Genomic DNA, 20,875 nt, shown 5'->3' with positions numbered 1-20,875 from the left:
TTATTTTCTGCTTGTCCTTTTCTCTCTTTTCCTTCTTCTGTTTTTGGATTTGTGGTGGATGATTTAAATGATGACGAAACGAGTTCATACCTGATATTGTCAAATATATTTAAAATTATTTCAAGTACAGAGTTAATCGCGTGGGAGTCAAGGATTTTGTAACGAATCCTAGCGGTTGCCATTTGTCGTTCACGCGCTGTTGCCGATAGCGGATGCGCTACCATCGCGGTGTTAGAGGGCGCGTTTCGACTCGCGAAAGGCGTTTTCTGTTCGCTCCGATCAGTCGAACAGCTCGTACGTATCTTTGTTCGCGGATCCGCGTAGTTCGTTGCGCGGGTATACGCTTATGTCGGGTGCCGGTTTCCTCCTACGAGGAAAGAAACCCTCGATACCCTGTCCGTCACGAAAATGCGATAGAATACCAAAGCCGTCACCGCATGCCGCGTTTACGGACGGCTGGTTCGGTATCGTTGGGTCCAGTTGCAAGGGGCCCGGCACTCCCTTGCGCGATCTCGGAGGACAGAGTTCTGCGGTCTGTTTTTCAAACTCAATCTGCAATGTCTCGAACTTGATCGCCGACGGCGATAAATGTCGAGGCTCAGCGCGTTGATTTGTGCCTCTATTCACAGCCCTCATCGAATGCCTCGATGCTCAGTAACTGGAGCGAATCGAGGACGCGGTGATGAATCCCCCGTCCACTGGAAAATACGAAAAATTCAAATCAAACAGTGTGAGAGTGATAAGGTTGGTGGAAAGTGAAGTGATGGAGGACAGGAAACCGTCCCAGTTTTATCAGAATTTAAGAATACTCGCCAGTTCTTTCCTGTAGGACTAATTCACGCTTTGGAGGTATCGACTATCAGATCGCATCAGGGAAATCTTGGCTGCTGTCGACGACACCAACGTAGAAAAGCTAACGCGGGCAGATGACAAGATAGAGGAAGCCTTTATTACGAGTATAAAGCCAATTTTATTCGGTTATGTTCTAAATTATTAATTACATCGGAAAAACAACATTTTCAAAATGTTTCAACTTCACATTTTCAATTTTACGTGAATAATTGGCAACAGAAAATAGTGCGATTTCGGGCGTTTTTATTAATTTACGGCTTAACGAACTAACCAATTTTAACAATTTTTATTTGAAACTTTTTGCAATCTGATTACTAGAGTCGTTGTTATATGCAAAAAAACCTGTTTTTCTCAACTTTGGAGAATTTTTGCAAAGTCTGTGCAAGAAATTTCGAGTGGCAAACATATAGGATTCATTCCCGGAAATAATTTGCATAAGTTCGCGGAAGAAAATTTAATACATTTTTTTGTCTTTTTTTTAGGTTGATTTGACTGGACTGTATCGTGTCATCCTGTTCTTGGGCCGTGAACTTGCAGAAGAACGACTCACTTGTTTTGTTTCTCTACCACTTTGTTACATCGCTCTTCTATATTTTCATGGGCTTTTGCGACAACAAAAAACAAACACATGACCGACCAGTTCGTTCTATATCTTTGGACCACATTTTGGTATGTACGCAACGGATCCGAACGCCCATTTGCAGATTCTTTTTGTCGTCACATCAAAGATATGATGCGCATGTATGCAGCGGTGATTCACAATAATGGTTTCAAGAGATGGATTTGACTGGTCAACGTAATTAAAAAGGAAACGGATCGACCGTCAACGGATCGTGTACCATTCGGTGCTTCCTATTCCATTGCTGAATTATAGATTTTTGAACACGTAGTGGTCTAAACTATCGAGATAATCGATTATCTCGCGAAGCGGCGAAATTTGCCGAAGTTGACCGATGTGCAGCCGACGGTTCGAGATCGTTAGATAAACGACCTCGATTAAGTAATGTTTACTTCTACATATGTAAATCGACTTTGAGTTACATTGTATTCGAGGTGCTAAGGAGGGAAAAGATAAGAGTAAATGCGGGGCAAAGGACAGAGAAATACGAGGAGAAAATCAGGAAAATGCAACGTGGTGAGATTAGTAAAAAAAATACCTGGGAGAAAAGGATTTAAAAGAGGAAGCATATAACCGGCTGTCGGTCTTAGTTTACGAGTTATATGAAAAACTATCCCGCGACTTAGTTTTTAAGCTGAGTTGAAATGATTAAACAGGCAAATGCTGACTTTGCGAGATGACGTAGTAAGGCTACTTGCTAATTGCTGTAATAGGACGTGTCTTGTTTCGCTCTGGATATTCTACTGTTACCAACCTAGTTTCTCAAACTGTTTTACATTCTTGTGAATAAGTATCCTGTTGAATTCCATTACACCTATAGAGATTCCTGTATAAACGCTGTACAGATTGTGGATTAGTGATAGTGACAAACCTGTGAGTTGTGTATCTTCTGGAATTCGTTTCTATCCAGGCTGTTTATGCTTGATGAGATCTGGTCCACTGACACACTCATAAACTACTCTCATTCAACTTCTCATCCTCAGATTGCACGGATCGGATGACAATTCTTTATCATCATTATTCGATCGTCTACAGGCCTTTCCTTATGCTGCTTTATCCGAGATTAATACTAAACTTGATTTCTTCACCATAACAACGAATCAAAGAAGTCAAAGACTCAGTGCACGCAAAATTAAATAATATTTCCATTGTGTTTACTGAACTGTCGGAGAGAGTTCCGATACTGTAATTTGAACCGTTGTCAGCTTCGTCCTTCGTGGAGGCATGTAAATACGAAAAAATGTATATGAAAATTCAGAAGAGAAAAAGGTTCAACTAGTTCAACCTTCTTCTATTTAACATTAACGAACCTGTTTGCCTATGCCTGATGCGAATCTGAAGATGGTGGAAGTTTTCAAAGTGGAATTAGTCCTTCTTTCATGGCCTCACATGGCTAATTCTGTTAATATTACCAAGTACGTATATATGCATAAGTATCTATGTAAATAGCTTCATATATATATATATTTGTTTATTTATTTATTGTTATATATTTGTTATAATTATTTATTATTATTGTTTTTATCATTCTATATGTACGTATGATAGTAATGGAATTAACATGAAAGAAAAACATTTAAAATGTCCTCTATTTATATTAATAACAACCATAGTTACTTGTTTGTAGGTTTGTAGTCCATCTAGCTGAAAGTAAACTACCATGATTAAATTAAATGAGAAAAATAACGATATAAGAAATTAGGGAAAGATTCCCAAATTTTCTTCTATGACAAAATTATAAACAAATATATTTTCATGAAAAGAATCTACCTGATTTTGTAAAACTACATATTTATATATCCAAACATTATTATGATTTAGGATAAAAATAAAATCACTATAATGCAACATGAAAACATGTGTAACAATTACTGAAATCTTCTTTCTCGATATATGCCTCACGTAAATTATTAAACTCTTTGATTTTTATGTAAACAGCGAGATGCAACGCAAGTTATATACATGTGGTCGATAAACTTACTTTGTTAAAATACATATATGTATGATGTATCTGTAAAAGAATCTTTCAAAAGTATTTTATGATTTTGAAATTATTTAGTTTACTAGTAAAAACCGCTGTAGCTTTATTCACTCGTCTGTTTCTTCATTTGTATGTGTCTTACCTCTTAAGCCTCCGAGAAATATTTGTGCGATACATATCGTGACTCCATCTAGCACGCAATTGCTTCTCTATCGATACACGTGTATTTACGCATGACTGGCGTTTAGTTCTCACTAATACTTCTTTAATAAATACTTTATCAAATGGCCACCGTTTGTGAGTAAAAGACGCTAAAATCAGTATCAATTCCTAAGTTGGTATGATATTCGCGTTGGGTTACGAAGGTCCATAAGGTAATTTGTCTATTCTCATAATTCGTCCATAATAATATAGTAGTATTGTTCAAGATCATTCAAAATTCAAAATTCTAACAAATAGATCAAGGTGATATGGTAACAACCGATTTGTAAAACACAACTTCCGACATTAACCTCTTAGGCATTATGCGCCATTTTATATTAGTTGCAAACAAAATAAATTTTATCGAAAATGATGCTTGAAGTCAATTTTACACGAACTTTCTTTACAAATCTTCACCGATCCAGAGATGTAAAATCATCATACAGTGGTTTTTGTACTTACTTCTTACAAGCCTGATAAATATTTAATTTGGAAATTGTGATTTTGTTAAATTCTTTTGTTTGAAATAGTAATACATATTTAATATTGCTTCATAATTAATATTCTTTGCTTAATCACTAAGTAAGCTTAGTGGTTTAGATCATATTCTTTATCACAGACGAATATATCCCATTCTTAGTACATGTTCTTTACTTTCAATGATTTCACCGAAGGATGGCACTAAATACAAAATCCTAAGTTATCGATCGCAGCGTTCTATGGTCGTCACTGTGTGAACCTCAACTCCCGACATTAAGGGTCTTACCTGCTCCAGGAAGTAGATTTCCTCTCTAACTTACCAGTGGTACAAAATTTTACAAGTAGATGGTTGTTCCCTAAACTAGTGCTGCACCATGTGGATAAGTGGTGAGCTTAATTAACATTAGTAAGAACCTACAAATTAAGGATCAGCTTTGTGATAATAACAATATAATACAATATTATAAGATAAGATAAAATAGGATAAGAACAATATAATATTAATGATAAATTCCTTCCCCACTGTAATTCTAATCTAATCATTCGCTTTTATACATCATTCGAATTTTGTGTTGAACATAATTTTATAATTTATAATTTTAAACAATTACGCATATTTGCTATATTTCATAAAATGTTTAAAAAAATATTGTAAAGGGGAGTGATTTATAAATTACTAAGTTAAATTTCTTAATTTTTAATTTTTATTATTATGCAAAATTCTCGTTAAGCTTTGTGTGATGGAATAGGTTCTTTTCTAATAATCTGACGTTGATCGATAAAAATAGCAGTTTATTGTGTACTATCATTTTGAACAGCATTCATCAGTACAGTTAAAATGTTATTCATTATTGTACGTACACTGAATAGTATATAAATATCGATTTATACCAATAATTTTAAAAGATTAATTTATATGAATCAATCTTTATAAACATTTAATGTCATTAACATAAGATTTGGCACATTGAACATTTACCTAATATGATTTTTCTAAACAAATAGTGAGACCTTTCATGCTTGTGTAAGTATAATTATCTATTTTGCTTCATATTTCATAATGCTTTATATTTCATACTTTATAATAATGTGTTATTAATAATTGGAATATATTTGATTCCCCAAATCTAGATTTTGATAATATAAACAAAATAGAAAGAATAATTATTGGATTATATAACACAAGAGTTTTGAGCTAATATATCACATATCAAAATCCATATATAAATTATTTTCTCTCTATCCATTCTCTTTTTCTTCCACGCACGTGCGCGCACGCACGCAAAACACACACACACACACACACACACACACATTATTTTCATTGAGATGATCGAGTCACATATTGATTAATAATTTCAATATTTCATGACAATTAATGTTATTAAGAATATAAAAATATGTTAATATAATATTGTTATAATTTCATAGTATAGTTGTACTAACAAGTAATACCTGTTATTACTTACAAGAATCTCGGTTATAAAAATTATTTAATTCCAGAAAACTTAACATTTTTACAAAAGCTTGCAAAGAACTTTTTTAAAATAAAATACTAAATAATAAGTAACAAAATTTACCAGTCTCTTATCTCATAAGTAGTCTGTTACATTGTTATATGACACTTACATAAGCGTAAAATGGCCTCCTATTCTAGATACGATTGTATATCACATGTAGGATCACAACACTGTTAGGATTTGCATTTGCAGATAGATTGATTATATATCAGTTACAAAGAGTTTTTGTTAAACATTCAATAGTAGGGCACTTTAAACTTGAATTATTATTACTATTAATTATCAATTGGTGCAATAGATGTAGAATAAAATCTTATTTATGAGTGATTTGTCTACTAATACAATATCTTTTTATATACAGATATCAGGTATTTCTTTTAGGAAACAGTAGCTCTCTTTTCTAAAGATTCATTATTCCATTAAATTGTAAAATATTTGGCTTCCGATTAAAATAAAAGGAACTGAAAACATTATCAAAATAATGTATTTAAAAACTAATCTAATCTGAAAAATAGAAACATTTTTCAATCAAGATATATTCTTTAGAAGAATATTTCCTGTGTAAAATTTCTCTTTAGAAATGTAGTATATATACTTTTATATATAAGTTATTAGAACACACATTCATGTTTGAAACAACATACTGATCTATTGCTATATTCATTCAAAGAATATTTTAACTGTCTTTTATCTCTTTTTGCTTTTTCTATTAGTTACATTTAAATTTATATTATATTTTTGTGATTATTTGTTCTTTTCTTCTTCATTATAATATTATGAACAAATAAGATTTCCTTATTTGAATTTTGAATAATTGTAAAACTGTAAATATATTTCTATAAGATTTAGATATACTCAAATAAAATATAATGTTTTAAAAATATTCATTTTGGCATTTCAATTCTATAACTCTCAACTTAACAATATATTGCTTTATATATAAGGATTATTACCTCTTTTCACATGTATGTTATAAGTAGGATAACTGCCTAGATATTGATGTCGTGGGCTTACTGATGGTTGTTTTATAATACTCGCCATTGCCCAACCCATGATTAGTTCTAAACCTCTGCACAAAGTTTGATATATAAACCAGGGCCATGGTCTGGGATATTGTGTGACGATTAGTTGCGTACCATGTTTTGTAGTCTCGGCTAAGAGACCTATATTAAACAAAAAATTTGTTATCTTTTACAAAAATTTTCCTTTTCTCAAAAATCAAATTTGTTATTTAGCATTTAATACATTTATGCTAGTAATCTTATATTTCATATTAAATTACCGTATGGCCCAAAAATACGTGCTACGTCTGTAATGCATAAAATGATTCCTAAAACCGCAGTTGCATATGTTACATTTAATACTTTTCGAATCTGCGATCTCCTAACTGCCGCTGTATTTTCTTCTAACATATGTAAAGGCGTATCGGATTTAGTCCTATTGACATACGCAATATGATTTAGTATTGAATGAAGCGTAAAATCGCTATTCTGAAAAAAAGTATTCAACCTTGTAAAATGTTATAACAAAAGTAAATTTTTGAGACAAAGATTAAAGTAAAATAAAAATACCCCAACTTTTCCATCGACTTTAGTATTTTCGGGAAGCAAATTAGTTTCGACCGTTATGTCTTCAACATCTTCTTTCTCTTTTTCATTTTTCCAAGATAAATTTTTCTTTCGTAATTTTCCATCATCATCTTTATCTTTACTTTTTTCTGTCATTAGAGCTGCTTTTTCACTACAATCAGGTTGATCCGAATCAGATTCAGATTTTTCTTGTATTTCTATTTTTTCAGGAACTATGCTACGACCGTGAGTTGGACTTCTACTCAAACTTCTAATACTAATATCACTACTTCGGCGATTTAAATCCAGTGGCTTGACTTGAACAAATTCCGAATTACGTCGAAAGGAAATATCTGAATTTCTACGTATCTCAGTTCGAGGAGTAAAACCGCTAACGTCAGAATTACGTCTTGAACCTAAAATATAATTGAGATATAATTGAAATAAAAGTTCATTTATACTAGAATTGATAACCAATGTGTGTATGTGTATTATTGTTAGGTTTTATCTACCTGTAGGACTCAGGTCCACGACTTTTGGCAATTTATGAAGATCGGTTGGAGGTAACATTCGCCTAGGTGTTCTATTCCCAAAATCGCTATTCCTTTTTAATTTAGCAGCAAATTGAGAACTTCTATTCTTTTCATGTGAAAAATCAGAACATCGTCTTAAATCTCTAATATTTCCTAAAGGTGTCACATTTTCAGAATATCTTCGAGACATCTTATCCGGAGATCGTCTTCTATCAATCTCGGGTGAATGTTTAGGACTAAAGTCAGAATTCCGTCGACATTCCGATGTGAAACCATCCTCTTCATTTATAAATCTAACACTACACTCTGAATTCCTACGAGAGGATCTAGACGCATCACTGTTTCTTCTACTAGCTACTGAACTTCTACGGCTTGGACTAGATACTGTTATTATAGGTAAATTTGTTGCTGATGGCGTAGGTGTCGGGGGTCTAACATATACTTCTGGTACAGTCGACTTGGGAATTGTTTTGTCATCTTGGGATGACATACTTTTACAAGGGGATTTGTCACATTCTTTTTGAACCTGTTCCTCTTTTTCTGATATTTTCATAGGTTGATCTATAATATTAAAATGAAAGAAGTTTAAAAATATATTGCTTCTATACCTATACTTTTTCATCTTTCTTTTACCTTTAGGATTTTTGTCCAAATCATTTGTAAAGGTTGCAGGTTCTATTATTTCAGCATCTTTAATTTTGGGATTGAGCAAAGTAGGTACTAAGGCAGTGGCAACGGATGATGCCAAGTTATTATAAGGAGCTAACATTGCCAATTGCATAATACCTAAAACAACATTTAATATGAAATATTGAAATAGTTGTTTAATACCTATATAAAGTTACCTATACCTATATAGTTAAGTTATACCTATATAGTTAAGTATACCTAAAAAGTTCGTGCGAATTCTTAGAACAGAATACAAATATTCTGAGTCTTTTGTAACATAATTTTATTTAACATTATAATCACCATTTATCATTTTTGTGCATTTCTTCGTTATAAAAGTTTCGACTTTTATTTGCAAAAAATGAACTAATTACTGATTTGACCATAGGATCATTTTTAAAATTACTCTTTACAAATTTAACATTAATCAAAATAGGTGATAGAGGAGATAGATCTGGCTTGTAAAAAGGATGCGGTAGAAACTTCTATCTATTCCTTATTTTTTAGTGAGTTCAAAGAAGAACGAGGTCATGCGTTATCGTGTACATCTTTCCTGTTTCCGAATGTCGGATAAATTTTTTTGAATTGTATACCAACTACATAGATCAAAACTTTTCGCTGATACTAACTTTATGCATTATATTGTACAAATTATTGACCAAAATTTGATATCAATTCATTGGTAACCGAAAAAATTACACGAACCTTCTTGAGTATCTAATAATAACATTACACCTTATAATATAATATAATATCTATTATACTATATATATTACAATAGATATATTACCCATATTATTAATACTTATTAGTTAATTATATAAAGTCTTATTTTTTACCATAATTTTAAATAAACTAAAGTTAGCTTATAGAAACAAACCTTTTTGATGTGTATTAGAATTGTCTCTCATTAACATACTACTTGGCACAGATTGCAGTAAATGAATTATCTTATATCCTGCATGTAGAAATGTTAAGTACAATAAAATACTCCAGATAAGGAACACTGTTTGGACCACATACATTACTATATAACAATTATGGGAGGTAAGAGCAACGTCACTAGCAATTACAAAACAGAAGTGTCCTGTTATGATTAAACTGAGGCAAGATTCTTTTTGAATCTTCTCTGGTCCAAATTTAAGCTGGAAATATATTTTACTATATATTAAATCAGTTTTGTTTAATGTTCAATTTTTTCTAGAACATTAAAATTACCTGAGTTAATTGCAGAAAAGCCAGTTGTATGAGACTAAAGGCAGATGTTACACATGGAAATCCAACATCCCAAATAATGGAACCAATAATTTTGGGCATAATATTTTTAAAATTATATGGATCTATGAAGAGGCATGCTGCTCTTGATACTCCAAGTATACATAAAAACATATTAATTGTAGACATAAAAGGCCGGCTTGATATAAGAGACCTAAAAAAAAATACAATATTTTTCCATACTTTTGTAGTTCTGTATATCTGGAATAAGATATAATTTCATACCTTAAGTGTAGAATAGATAAAAATGTGTAAAATGCAAGTACAAAGAAGAGGCAGGCAAAACCATATGTATGTAAAAGAAAAATCCATTTTAGCTCTTGATGTATTGATGTGATTGATGGAGTAATGATTAGTAATTTGTCTAAAATTGAAGGTGTTGACAAGTTTGAGACACAATTTTGCCCAGGTATTGGTGTTGATAATGATATATTTATACCTATAGGTAAAGTAGAAGTGATTAAATAATTATAAGATATAAGTTGAAGGATAAAAGATAATTATAAAATTGATCCTTTTTTTTCTTGTTATGTCCCAGTGTTTAATTACATCTGTTATGGAGAATTACTTTCACATATATGTATTTTTTATCATAATGTGAAACAATTAATAACAGTAATAAAAAAAAAACAAAGGGAAAAATATCAAAATATAAGAAACAACTGACCACGGGTCCAATTAGTCAGCTTATCCATAATCTTTGGATTGAAATTCACAGCACATCACTAACTTTTTTCTGATACCTAAATCCTGTTAACACACAATCGAATTTTTTTTTTATTCGAACAAGCAACTTATCGCAACAACGGATTTTGAAATGTGACTGCAGCAACAGGCTTTGCTTATAGTGTAGTCCGATTAGCACCCCTTCTCCAATTCGCGGATAACTACAGTCCCATCCGTTTCTCTCACCCTCTTGCTAGAAATATTGATTTTGCACAAAGGATGATTGGAGGGAGAATTCAGACTATCCTGAGCTTTACGCTTGTCCATTGTTCTTTAGAATATAAATAGAACATTACTAAATTTATCAAATTAATTCCGTTTTATTATTTATTATTATCTCTTGTTGCAATCATGCATATAGCATAAAAACTTTGCATTTTTCAATTATAAATTGTCCTAAAATGAAAAATCGTCATTTTCCTCCCTAAAAACTTCTTTGACTTGAGTTGATTGGAAATTCTATAAAATAAAAATTTGATCCTTGTTTTTAGGATATCTTAGAACTTTCACAATTGTTTATTATTAATAATTGTAATTATGATATCAATTTTTGATTTTTATATACATATTCCTATATCACACATATCTAATATAACGATACATCGTTAATAAAAATTTATTTGAATCTAATATTACAAATTATCCATAGTGAGTCTATACTATTGTACATAGTGGACAATGATGCAAACTAACTGTATATGTATTTAGATTCAAATGTCCTACACTTGAATAAACGAATCTTTTCGATTATTTCTATTATAAAATGTTTATGAAATACATTAACAAACCCGCGATAAACGGGTACATCGTAAATTTATTATTTTGTATACATATAAATACATACATTGAAATATTATAATATCTGATGTAGACAATTCATTAAGGTTTAGAAGTATTGATTTGAAACAAATTTACCAAAGATATTACTAACTATTATGAAAGAATTTTAGCTTAAATTTTTCTAGTAGTATAAAAAAAATTAGTAATATAAAGTTAATGATTAAATTAAGAAACAGTATTAGGCATTAAACAATTCTTTATTAGAATATTACATTTACATTGTATTTTCTACAACTAAATTTATTTGTTAGATATTTTATTATACATTATAAGTTTATTTACTTTAATAATAAATTGTTAGAGATAGTAAAATGATAAATAAATTTTCTGTCTGTATACATATGGTAATGGATTATGATGAAAAGTATGTTATGGCTTTATGTATGTAATAATACGCTATAGGAGTTAATGAAGTTGACATGCCCTAATTGCAATTAATTGCAAAAAAATAAATAGGGGGCTCGTAACTTCTGAATATTCTAAAAGACTTTGTCCTGATAGCTTTCTACACAGGAGATATTTAAAAACAAATATTAGGATCAACAATGTGAGACTCCATAATCCTCTTAAAACAGCAGCTTTCGCCATTCCTTCCATATGCATTCTTATGAAAATAATTGCACAAAAATAAGCATTCAGACCATCAGCAACAAAAAGTGGTGAGAACACTATCCACCATCCTGTATTGCCCAAGAAATAATTTTCGTCCAATTTAAGAGCTAGTAACACTGAGAAAATTGCTAATGAAACTAAATTTATCCACATTTCAAAAATAGTCAGTCCCAACCAATGTTCTATTTCATTTAAAGTAAATATCATTTTAAAGCAATTAAATATATCTAACACAAATTATTAATTTGATTTTATATTTTCATTTATTATGTTATCAATTGTCCTTTGTTACTTATTGTATTTGTTTTTACTAAAGAATCTTGAGTATTTTTTAGAAAGATTTATTTTTGATATTTAAGAGTACGTAGTGAAAATTGTCGAAACACTCGAATATGTACTGCTGAGTTTTTTCGATTAATTATTTCATAATCTGCACTATCATTGACAGGTTCAAAATCATCTGGAATAAATAAAAAATTATTTTAATATAATGTTTAATATTATAAATATGGTTTGTATCTTTTAAATGTAATATTTATATACCAATAATAGATATCGTAGAAGTCTTGACTTCTAATTCTATGCTATCGTGATGATTCTTCTTTAATTGTAGAGCCAAACTACATGCTCTTTGTACAGCAGCACCAAGACCATGAATAATTACTTCAGAGGTACCATTATTTAAGTGTTTTTCACATTTTTTTAATTGAGCCTTATATTATGAAAATATAAAAAAAACAATTAAAATTAAAGGAAATGATTGTCTTACAATTATTATTTCACTGATAATTTACATAACTGTATAAGGAACTATACGAACTTGTATTTAATATAAAATTCCAGATATATAAATTCAATAAATTGAATAAATTCTATAATTGCATATTTATATGTTTTGGTCAGTAGATAACGTAATAAGAAATTTTGTGATAAAATCTATAGAAATGAGCCTTTATTCTCTTACTTATTAATAATTAACAATTAACAGTGTTAAAAGTAAAGGTTATACGTTCATGCTAAAAATTACCTTAAAGTTTGTGTTATTAGTAATATATATATCGTTATTTCTCCGTTTCTTCTTTGTATCAAAAGGTTGTCTCTTCTTAATAATATAGTCAGAAGACAATAATTTTTTACGTTTCACTGTAGGATTATTTCTCTTTCTTGGAAACCTCACTTTTAACTTGGAACATTCGTGTATATCGGCCATTCTGACAAATTCTACACGCGACTTTCTGTTGATCTTTTATTTGTAAAAGAATAATTCAATTAATAAAAATCTTCCTATGATTAAATAAGAAAATACTATTAAACTGACTATATAAGCATTCAGGGGTAATTTTACTTATCCGTAATTTTACGGATCAGTTGTGAGAAAGAATTATAACCTCGAAAAGCAACGGCATCGATTGATGGGCGTTTTAAGTACGATTTAGTGCATTGTACCGGAAGGAAGTGACGGTCTTTAACCTAACGTGAAATACGAGATTTGTACACTATGAAAGAACCAGAAGTGGATCCGAAAAATATTATAAAAAGCAGAGAACTCCTCTACAGGCTTATGATCAGGTTACGTATTTCTGCTTTTGCACATATATAAATTATTTTTTAGTCATTTGAAGTAGTGAAAGTAATAGTTCTCTTAAATTACTAAAATTACTTTATTAAACTTATTTGCGATTTGCAAGTACTTTAATATAATCCTCTTTAAATAAATTGAAATTTATTAATAATGTATAATAAATATTTTAGCCAATTGTTCTATGATGGACACCAGACATTGGCGGTACAGCTGTCAAATATAATTCAAGCAGAGCCTCCATGCCCTCCATCCGATCGTTTACTTCATTTAATGTTGATTGGTCTAGCTCATGAACCTGATCGTTCTAAAAAGGACACGAATAACTTATCTTCTTTCACATCAACTTTTGATAACACTTTGGGACCTGGTCTAGATTTAGAATTTGAAACAGAAGCTCAAACTCAAGCACCAGAACCTGCACAATATGAGACTGCCTATGTAACTTCCCACAAAGGAAATTGCAGAGCTGGAGCATTTTCTGCAGATGGTCAGTTGATAGCAACCGGATCAGTCGATGCATCTATTAAAATTTTAGATGTGGATAGAATGTTAGCAAAATCTGCACCAGATGAAATGGCACCTGGTGATCAAACAGGCGGTCATCCAGTTATAAGGACATTGTATGATCATTTAGAAGAAGTGACATGTCTGGAATTTCACCCAAGAGAACCTATTCTTGTATCTGGGAGCAGAGACTTTTCTATTAAGCTGTTTGATTTCAGCAAAGCCAGTGTTAAAAAGGCATTCAGAACTATTACAGATGCAGATCAGATACGATGTTTATCTTTTCATCCTACTGGCGATTTTTTAGTTGTTGGAACTAATCATCCAGTAGTCAGGTTATATGATGTTAATACAGCACAGTGCTTTGTCTGTAGCATACCAAGTCATCAACATACTGCTGGAATAACTAGTATTAAGTATTCTCCCGATGCAAAAACTTATGCATCAGCTGGTAAAGATGGAAGTATCAAATTATGGGATGGTGTATCAAACCGATGTATAAATACTTTTGTGAAAGCACATGATGGCTATGAAGTATGTTCAGTGACTTTTACAAGAAATGGGAAGGTTCGTATTAAAAATGTATACTTGTTATGTAATAAATTTGTACATTAATACATAATCTTATAATTCTGAATTTCAGTATTTATTGTCATCAGGAAAAGATTCTTTAATAAAATTATGGGAATTGTCTACTAGCAGATGTCTAATAGCATATACAGGTGCTGGAACTACAGGTAAAATACTAAAACATTAAGTGTGTCCAAAGTATATACAAAAAAGTTAAATTAATTCCTTATTTGTTGTGTAAAATTATATTGTATATGTATTGCGATTAATTGATGGTTTTTAACAGGCAAACAAGAACATAAAGCTCAAGCAATTTTTAATCATACTGAAGACTATGTAATGTTTCCCGATGAAGCGACAACATCGTTATGTGCATGGAATTCTCGAAATGCATCTAGGAAACAATTACTATCGTTAGGACATAATGGTCCAGTAAGACTGATTGTCCATTCTCCAACCGCTCCAGCATTCTTAACATGCAGTGATGATTTTAGAGCAAGATTTTGGTTTAGAAGAATGCCTACTCATTAGATTGGAATTTAAAGAACCAATACCCATCTTAAACATAACAAATTTATGTTTGGTAACATTTACTGTAGCTTTTGATATGGTTAGCAGAATAATAATCGTTGGAACGTTGAGAAAGTATCGGATTGCGAATGATATACAAAAAATTTTGTACAAACAATCTTAAATGATCAAATGATTACTTGGTATGCCCTGAAGCGACAAACGTTTATTCATTTAACGTATGTTATATGTAATGCGTATGTTATATGTAATTTTATATCAAATGTATTTATTCATTTTATTTTGCTTTTTTGAAGTAAAAAAGGCGACAATTTTCACCGATATCAGTGTTACGAATAGACGAATTCACATAAATGACGCAATAGTTTATGCGTCTATTAAATTATCGATTATAAAAATTGAAAATTTTTTATTGTTCATGTTTACAGATAAGTAGTGCATCAAAAAGAAATGTATTACTTTATACGAGCAAATGTATTCCGGTAAAATATTCGGAAATATGGATATGGAATGCATGCTAGCAGTGCATTTTGTATTTCCTTTCGCTTTTCGATAATAACGCCGGAAATTCAGTAACCAAGTATTTTCATCGTGTTAAAAAAATAAGTTATATAATGGATTCTATCGATAAGATCAAAAAGAATATCAACAGATAAATTAACAGTTACGTATGATGAAGAATAACAAAGTAAAAGTTACATGAATGAATTTAAAATGTTCCATGCGTTATGCGTCGCTACGTGTCAAATTACTCGGTTAATCGCAAGGCGGCGCTCTGAACTCCCGCTCTGCGTTTGACGATGTATCACGTGACCCACGCTAACCGCCATCTTTGCTTATCGTATAAACAGTGCGACCGGGTTCAGCACGAATTCTTGTTGAGAAATTGTGGTTTTTCCAGTGTTTTTGAGTGATTCAGTTGCGAAGAAATGTCGGAGATCAAGGCGGAGAGCAAGAACGATAACAATATCGAGGATGTGTCAAAGGTAAGCAGAGGGAAGCACGAGAAATATCTTCATCAAGCCGAGTTTTCATGCTAAGGCGGCGTGTTGCGCCCCTGAAATACGAAGAGACGCTCGTTCTCTCGAAAATTCGATAGAATAGCTTGTGCTACGATAAAGAAATGTCGTTTGAAAAGTGATTACGTGAGACACGAAGCTATACAGCTAAAATGCACGGACGCTTTATACCGCGTAGCTACAGGCTCAGTGATTTTTCAAAGCTGCGCCGTTTGTCCTTCATTAGCAAAGATGGTGGATGTTTTTTATTTGTAACTCTCGTGACGAAGGGAGTCGCTGGTTAATGGCAATAAGCATGTACAAAAAAAGGCGGGAAATAGATTTTGATTCCAAGACTGTATGTCATACGGTTTTCTACGAAAACTTGCTCTCTTTTAGGAACATTGTTCGAGACTACGACGCTAGAAATACATATCGACTTGGCAAAATGGCGGGAAACTTAAATAAACCTGCTATGTATTCTCATATAGTTCAACGGTTCTTGATAATCTTATCACGGGTGTAATTATCATCACGTTTATGCGTTTTTCTGTTAGTTCGACATAATCTTTAAATCGTTTACCATTCAATTTGTTTTCATTAGTTTACATTAAGTTATGATTATAATTACGAGGCGATGCATTTTTATATATTAAATCGAATCTTCTTAAAATGCAGCAATTATTTATTTTCAGGATCATTCAGCAGAGGAGAAACCAAGTCCAACGAAAAATAAACGAGGAGGCACGAAAAGACTCTCTACACTAGAAAGATTGGCTCAAGAAGGAGAGCGAGTCACAAAGGTGCGTTCTGTTTTTTTTTTTCTTCGTTTATACCTTCCTTTCTTTATTCTTTTCTGTTTATGTATTTTCCTTATTTTCTTAAAATTAGATTACACGATGAGAATTAGGTTTGTTCAAAAATTTGTAAATGTTCCGATAATTCAAAGAATCAAGATTTCATCCCTTTATTATTTCCCTCCATTTAGTCTGCCCGTAAATATTGTTTGCCTACGTGAGGAAAAGGGTGTTAAGAGTGGGGATACAAAGGGCTGGAGTAGGGGCAAGGGGAATTCTCTCAGGTGGGGGAGGGAGACAGAGGATTTCCCGCTAATACACGTCGTAACCGCCAATTATGAACAGTCATTCATATTTTTTGGATTGAATAGCTGATTCTTTGCTGTTACTCTAATTATTGATATATATTTGTAGTATCATGTCTTTTCACATTTCTGTGTTTGATCTCACTTTTACATTATAGTTGTAAGGATATATACAAATAACATGAATTTTTATATTATTTCGTTAGAGTAAAAATAAATAGCCATAGACTAAATTATAAAAAGAAATCATGTTATTGTTTAATTGTGCGGGTAGTAAAGTACGCTATCCATTTTAATTGTATTTTAAAATTTTCATTATTGTTGTAAGAAGCAGATTTGTTGTAAGATGCTATTTGGATTATGCTGCATTCAGAATTATGACTAATAGTGGGTGATCCCCTATTGCAGGATTTAAATGCATCTGTTGGAGAAGTTGAAGGGAGGAGGCGCACACGTAGTTCAGCACGAGGCCTAACCTCATCAACACCTGTGCCATCTCCACCTAAAAAAGAGAAGAGGGATACATCAACAAAAGGCACCGGTCGTGGACGTGGGCGTCCTAAACGGCAAGAGAAAAATAATGACAATAATACAGATGAAGAAGCAGCTAACAATAAGAGCGAAAAGCATTCTGAGGAGGAATCTATGAAAATGGATGTGGATGAACACAAAGAGGAAACAGAAAAATTGGCGGATAACGAGGACAAGAGTGTTGCGAAAACTGAAAGTAAAGAGGCTTCTGAAAAGGTGCTTGACTCTAATTTCAAGGAGGAAAAAGTTACAGAAGAATCGGAAAGCTTCGCAGAAGAAAGCAAGAGTTCTAGTGTCAGTGAAGAGAAAAAGGAGGAAGACATAAAGGATAGCTCGGATTCGAGTCAAGATGCAACAGACACAACAACAGAGGCACCACCTTCATCTTCATCAGAGTCTCAAAATCCTTCTAATGCTACTACTACAGAAGAAAATAAGGAATAACCTCCTTTCGTCTGTTTACCAACTTCATGTAAGCACTTTTTTTTACAATTGATTCTTTGACTCGTCATTAGCATTGGTTAGACTTTGGTTGAATAAAGTGGAAAGGAATGAGAATGTATGAATGTTACAAGAAAAATATATAACTATTTTCATGTATTTACACTCCTGAACTTTTATGGATGTGCAAATAACTGTAATTATTGCTAACAAATATAAAAATGTGCATTAATTATAAGTATACAATTTCATAACTATATGTATTATCGTTGGTCATGACATATGAGACAGGAGATATATTGTCTTTCCATGCATTCTCAGTCTTTTCGATTAGTATAAGAGTACATAGTATAAAATTATTTAATAACACGAAGTATGAATGGCATAAAACTTGTATAGATTTTTATAAATTTTAATAATGTCGGTACATGATTAGAAAGCAAATTGAATCATAGAGAGCATTGTCAAAACGTAATTATAGCTTGTTTAAAAGCAAAGAATTTGTTATAAAATATTGCTTTTACTGTAGCAGGTACCAGGGCGGCGCACACATTGGGGTTACAAATCCAGTCCCCTCGTCTATTTTAACAAATTGACACCTTCTTGCCGATCGTTATTCTAATCAGCGTACACGAGTATTATTTTCCTTTTTAATTCACAGACGAAATATTGAGATATGTTTTTGCTATACATTTATTGCCAGGATAAATATATGTTTAATTAATGTATTGAATGGTATTGGGTGTACCATAAAGTAGTTGTTCTCATGTACTTTTACTTCGATAAAGAGTAAAATTACTCGTGCACTGATTAGTTTACGATGCAAAAACAAGGTGTAGAGCGTACGTTGTTCATGTACAATGATAATATTATTGTAAAATATATTTAATATGGACTTATATAGACAAGTTGTTTTCAAATCAGAGCTGAGGCCGGAGTCTTTAAAAACCAGTCTTCAATTCAGATCTGATATGGAAGTAGCTAAAATTAATTCGTACATAGTAAATTACTGTAATACCTTATCTTATATAAATAATGACTGAATGAAATGGAATATATGAGAATTATGGTGAAACGATTTCTCTTTTTTCATGGTATGCAGAAATAAAATTTCTGAGAAACGCGTCGTGACGTGATATCAATTCTCCTTCCTCGTACAGTGTTACTAATAACAACCGGTTTTTCGATTTTTCATATTTTCAGTTTCTTTTGTATTTGGAAACTAACACTTTAATAGGATATGCTTTCTTTCTATCGTTCAAATTGAAAAAAAAAAGAAAATGAAAAACAACAAAAATATTGTATGATAAATTTATGCATATGTATTTTTTTATAATACAATTTCGCTGCCCGTCGATGTTCTGTAATGAATGTAAATCTTTTTATTAAGCACCGTTTTCTTTTCATTTAATGGTCCAATATTAAATATGTTGATATTATTGTGTATTTGAACGGTTGTGAATGTACAGATAGATTATATAATTCATTGAACTATATATAATTAAAAGGTCTACAGGTTTTAACGAAATACAGAAATGGAATGATAAATCTAATCGTTAAACACTCGAACATGTGTGCAATTAAAGAAGCAGTTTGTTTTGATCGCGCTTACATATCTTTTAGATCACGCGAATGTAAAATAACTTCATCCTCCTCCTCTTCCTTGATATTTGTTGCAAAATTTTCAGATAAATTCTGAAACAATTTATTGAGTTTATTTCTAACTCAAGCGTTATTCAGATAATTGACAGAGTTTGTAAACAAAGAAAGAAAAAGAAAAAAGGTAGAAAAGAAAATGGTTTTAGCTAAGTTGCTTGCTTCTAATAATTACTTGTATTGTAAGGGAAAATAGGATTTGCCATTCCATGTATTTTTTCTTTTTCTTGTAAGTAGCACGACGAGACAAAGCGTCGCTTTTCGTGAGAGATTAAAATCAAATGCGATACGCGTGTATATAGTTAAGGTTAAGCTTCGTGTGTGGCAATTGATCTTATCTTCGACGTGGTAGCGTGAAGGATTGGAACGACATGTGTCAGCGTGAACATCTGTTATAGAAAATATAGAAAGTATAGCTGAAACATATTTTTTACTAATTCAGTTAAACACGAATCTTTATGATACATATTACGTTATAAATTAGAACATTTAGTCCTTTTTACGAGAGAGAGAGAGTAAACGGTACATTTATTTTATCTATACATAAGTATGTAAATGATTAGCATTTATGAGAAAAAGTGTCTACGAGGTTCGATATTAGAATTTTTACGATACGTATGTGTATATATACATAAACATATACATACGCATATATATATATATATATATATATATATATATATATATTTACTATTTTAGCTGTGTATTATTCTTGTTATAAATTAGAGAATTCTTATCAGCCTGAACTTTATACTTCAGCTCTTATAAAAAATAGCTAAAGGAAGTTCTTTTCTGGTTTGAGAAATTCAAGAGAATCATATTTTTACATGAATAACTCGCGCTGAACGATAATCAGTTGAGAAAAATAGATTATTGAAAACTTAAGTTTAATATTTGTCATTCTCGGTAGTCGACACCAATAGACGTTTTCATATTACTGTACATTTATTATGCTTTGATCGTATTTGGATAATTCAATTCGAAACGATGTGTGCGAGTATGTGTAAAATTTAACCGTTTGATACAATCTGTACTATAATTTGACGAACATTTAACAAATTTGCAATTCGAAAAGAAAGAAAAA

At 31.5% G+C, this 20,875-nt stretch overlaps 5 protein-coding genes across 6 annotated transcripts; 2 read left to right on the top strand and 3 right to left on the bottom strand.

The window, feature by feature from the left end:
* Positions 1-4,908: 4,908 nt before the first annotated feature.
* Positions 4,909-10,556, bottom strand: LOC132915460 (uncharacterized). 2 transcript variants are annotated; one of them, XM_060975272.1, is made up of 9 exons: positions 10,366-10,556; positions 9,924-10,137; positions 9,642-9,852; positions 9,304-9,568; positions 8,388-8,540; positions 7,734-8,315; positions 7,225-7,637; positions 6,936-7,143; positions 4,909-6,816 (listed from the first exon to the last, which is right to left on the bottom strand). In XM_060975272.1, exons 1-9 carry the CDS (start codon positions 10,391-10,393, stop codon positions 6,587-6,589), a joined length of 2,304 nt encoding a protein of 767 aa, XP_060831255.1. In that variant the 5' UTR covers positions 10,394-10,556; the 3' UTR covers positions 4,909-6,586. The 2 variants fall into 2 exon arrangements, with proteins under 2 accessions (XP_060831255.1, XP_060831254.1); XM_060975271.1 differs by having other exon boundaries at positions 7,734-8,540.
* Positions 10,557-11,442: 886 nt separating this feature from the next.
* Positions 11,443-12,182, bottom strand: LOC132915518 (transmembrane protein 203). Its single transcript, XM_060975396.1, has one exon. It carries the CDS (start codon positions 12,081-12,083, stop codon positions 11,670-11,672), a length of 414 nt encoding a protein of 137 aa, XP_060831379.1. The 5' UTR covers positions 12,084-12,182; the 3' UTR covers positions 11,443-11,669.
* Positions 12,112-13,219, bottom strand: LOC132915517 (ribonuclease P protein subunit p20-like). The gene is made up of 3 exons (XM_060975395.1): positions 12,904-13,219; positions 12,420-12,588; positions 12,112-12,336 (listed from the first exon to the last, which is right to left on the bottom strand). Exons 1-3 carry the CDS (start codon positions 13,084-13,086, stop codon positions 12,218-12,220), a joined length of 471 nt encoding a protein of 156 aa, XP_060831378.1. The 5' UTR covers positions 13,087-13,219; the 3' UTR covers positions 12,112-12,217.
* An 83-nt stretch (positions 13,220-13,302) lies between these two features.
* Positions 13,303-15,468, top strand: LOC132915481 (cleavage stimulation factor subunit 1). The gene is made up of 4 exons (XM_060975310.1): positions 13,303-13,445; positions 13,629-14,529; positions 14,606-14,699; positions 14,819-15,468. The coding sequence occupies exons 1-4, from the start codon at positions 13,375-13,377 to the stop codon at positions 15,061-15,063; spliced, it is 1,311 nt and encodes a 436-aa protein (XP_060831293.1). The 5' UTR covers positions 13,303-13,374; the 3' UTR covers positions 15,064-15,468.
* Positions 15,469-15,807: 339 nt separating this feature from the next.
* Positions 15,808-20,875, top strand: LOC132915509 (myoneurin-like). Its single transcript, XM_060975381.1, has 4 exons — positions 15,808-16,049; positions 16,757-16,864; positions 17,572-18,166; positions 18,665-20,875. Exons 1-3 carry the CDS (start codon positions 15,993-15,995, stop codon positions 18,136-18,138), a joined length of 732 nt encoding a protein of 243 aa, XP_060831364.1. The 5' UTR covers positions 15,808-15,992; the 3' UTR covers positions 18,139-18,166; positions 18,665-20,875.

This window comes from Bombus pascuorum, chromosome 17, assembly GCF_905332965.1.
Source record: "Bombus pascuorum chromosome 17, iyBomPasc1.1, whole genome shotgun sequence".
Taxonomy (NCBI): Eukaryota; Metazoa; Arthropoda; class Insecta; order Hymenoptera; family Apidae; genus Bombus; species Bombus pascuorum.
Note: the sequence above shows the minus strand (reverse complement) of the source record. Positions and strands in the feature narration are given on the sequence as shown.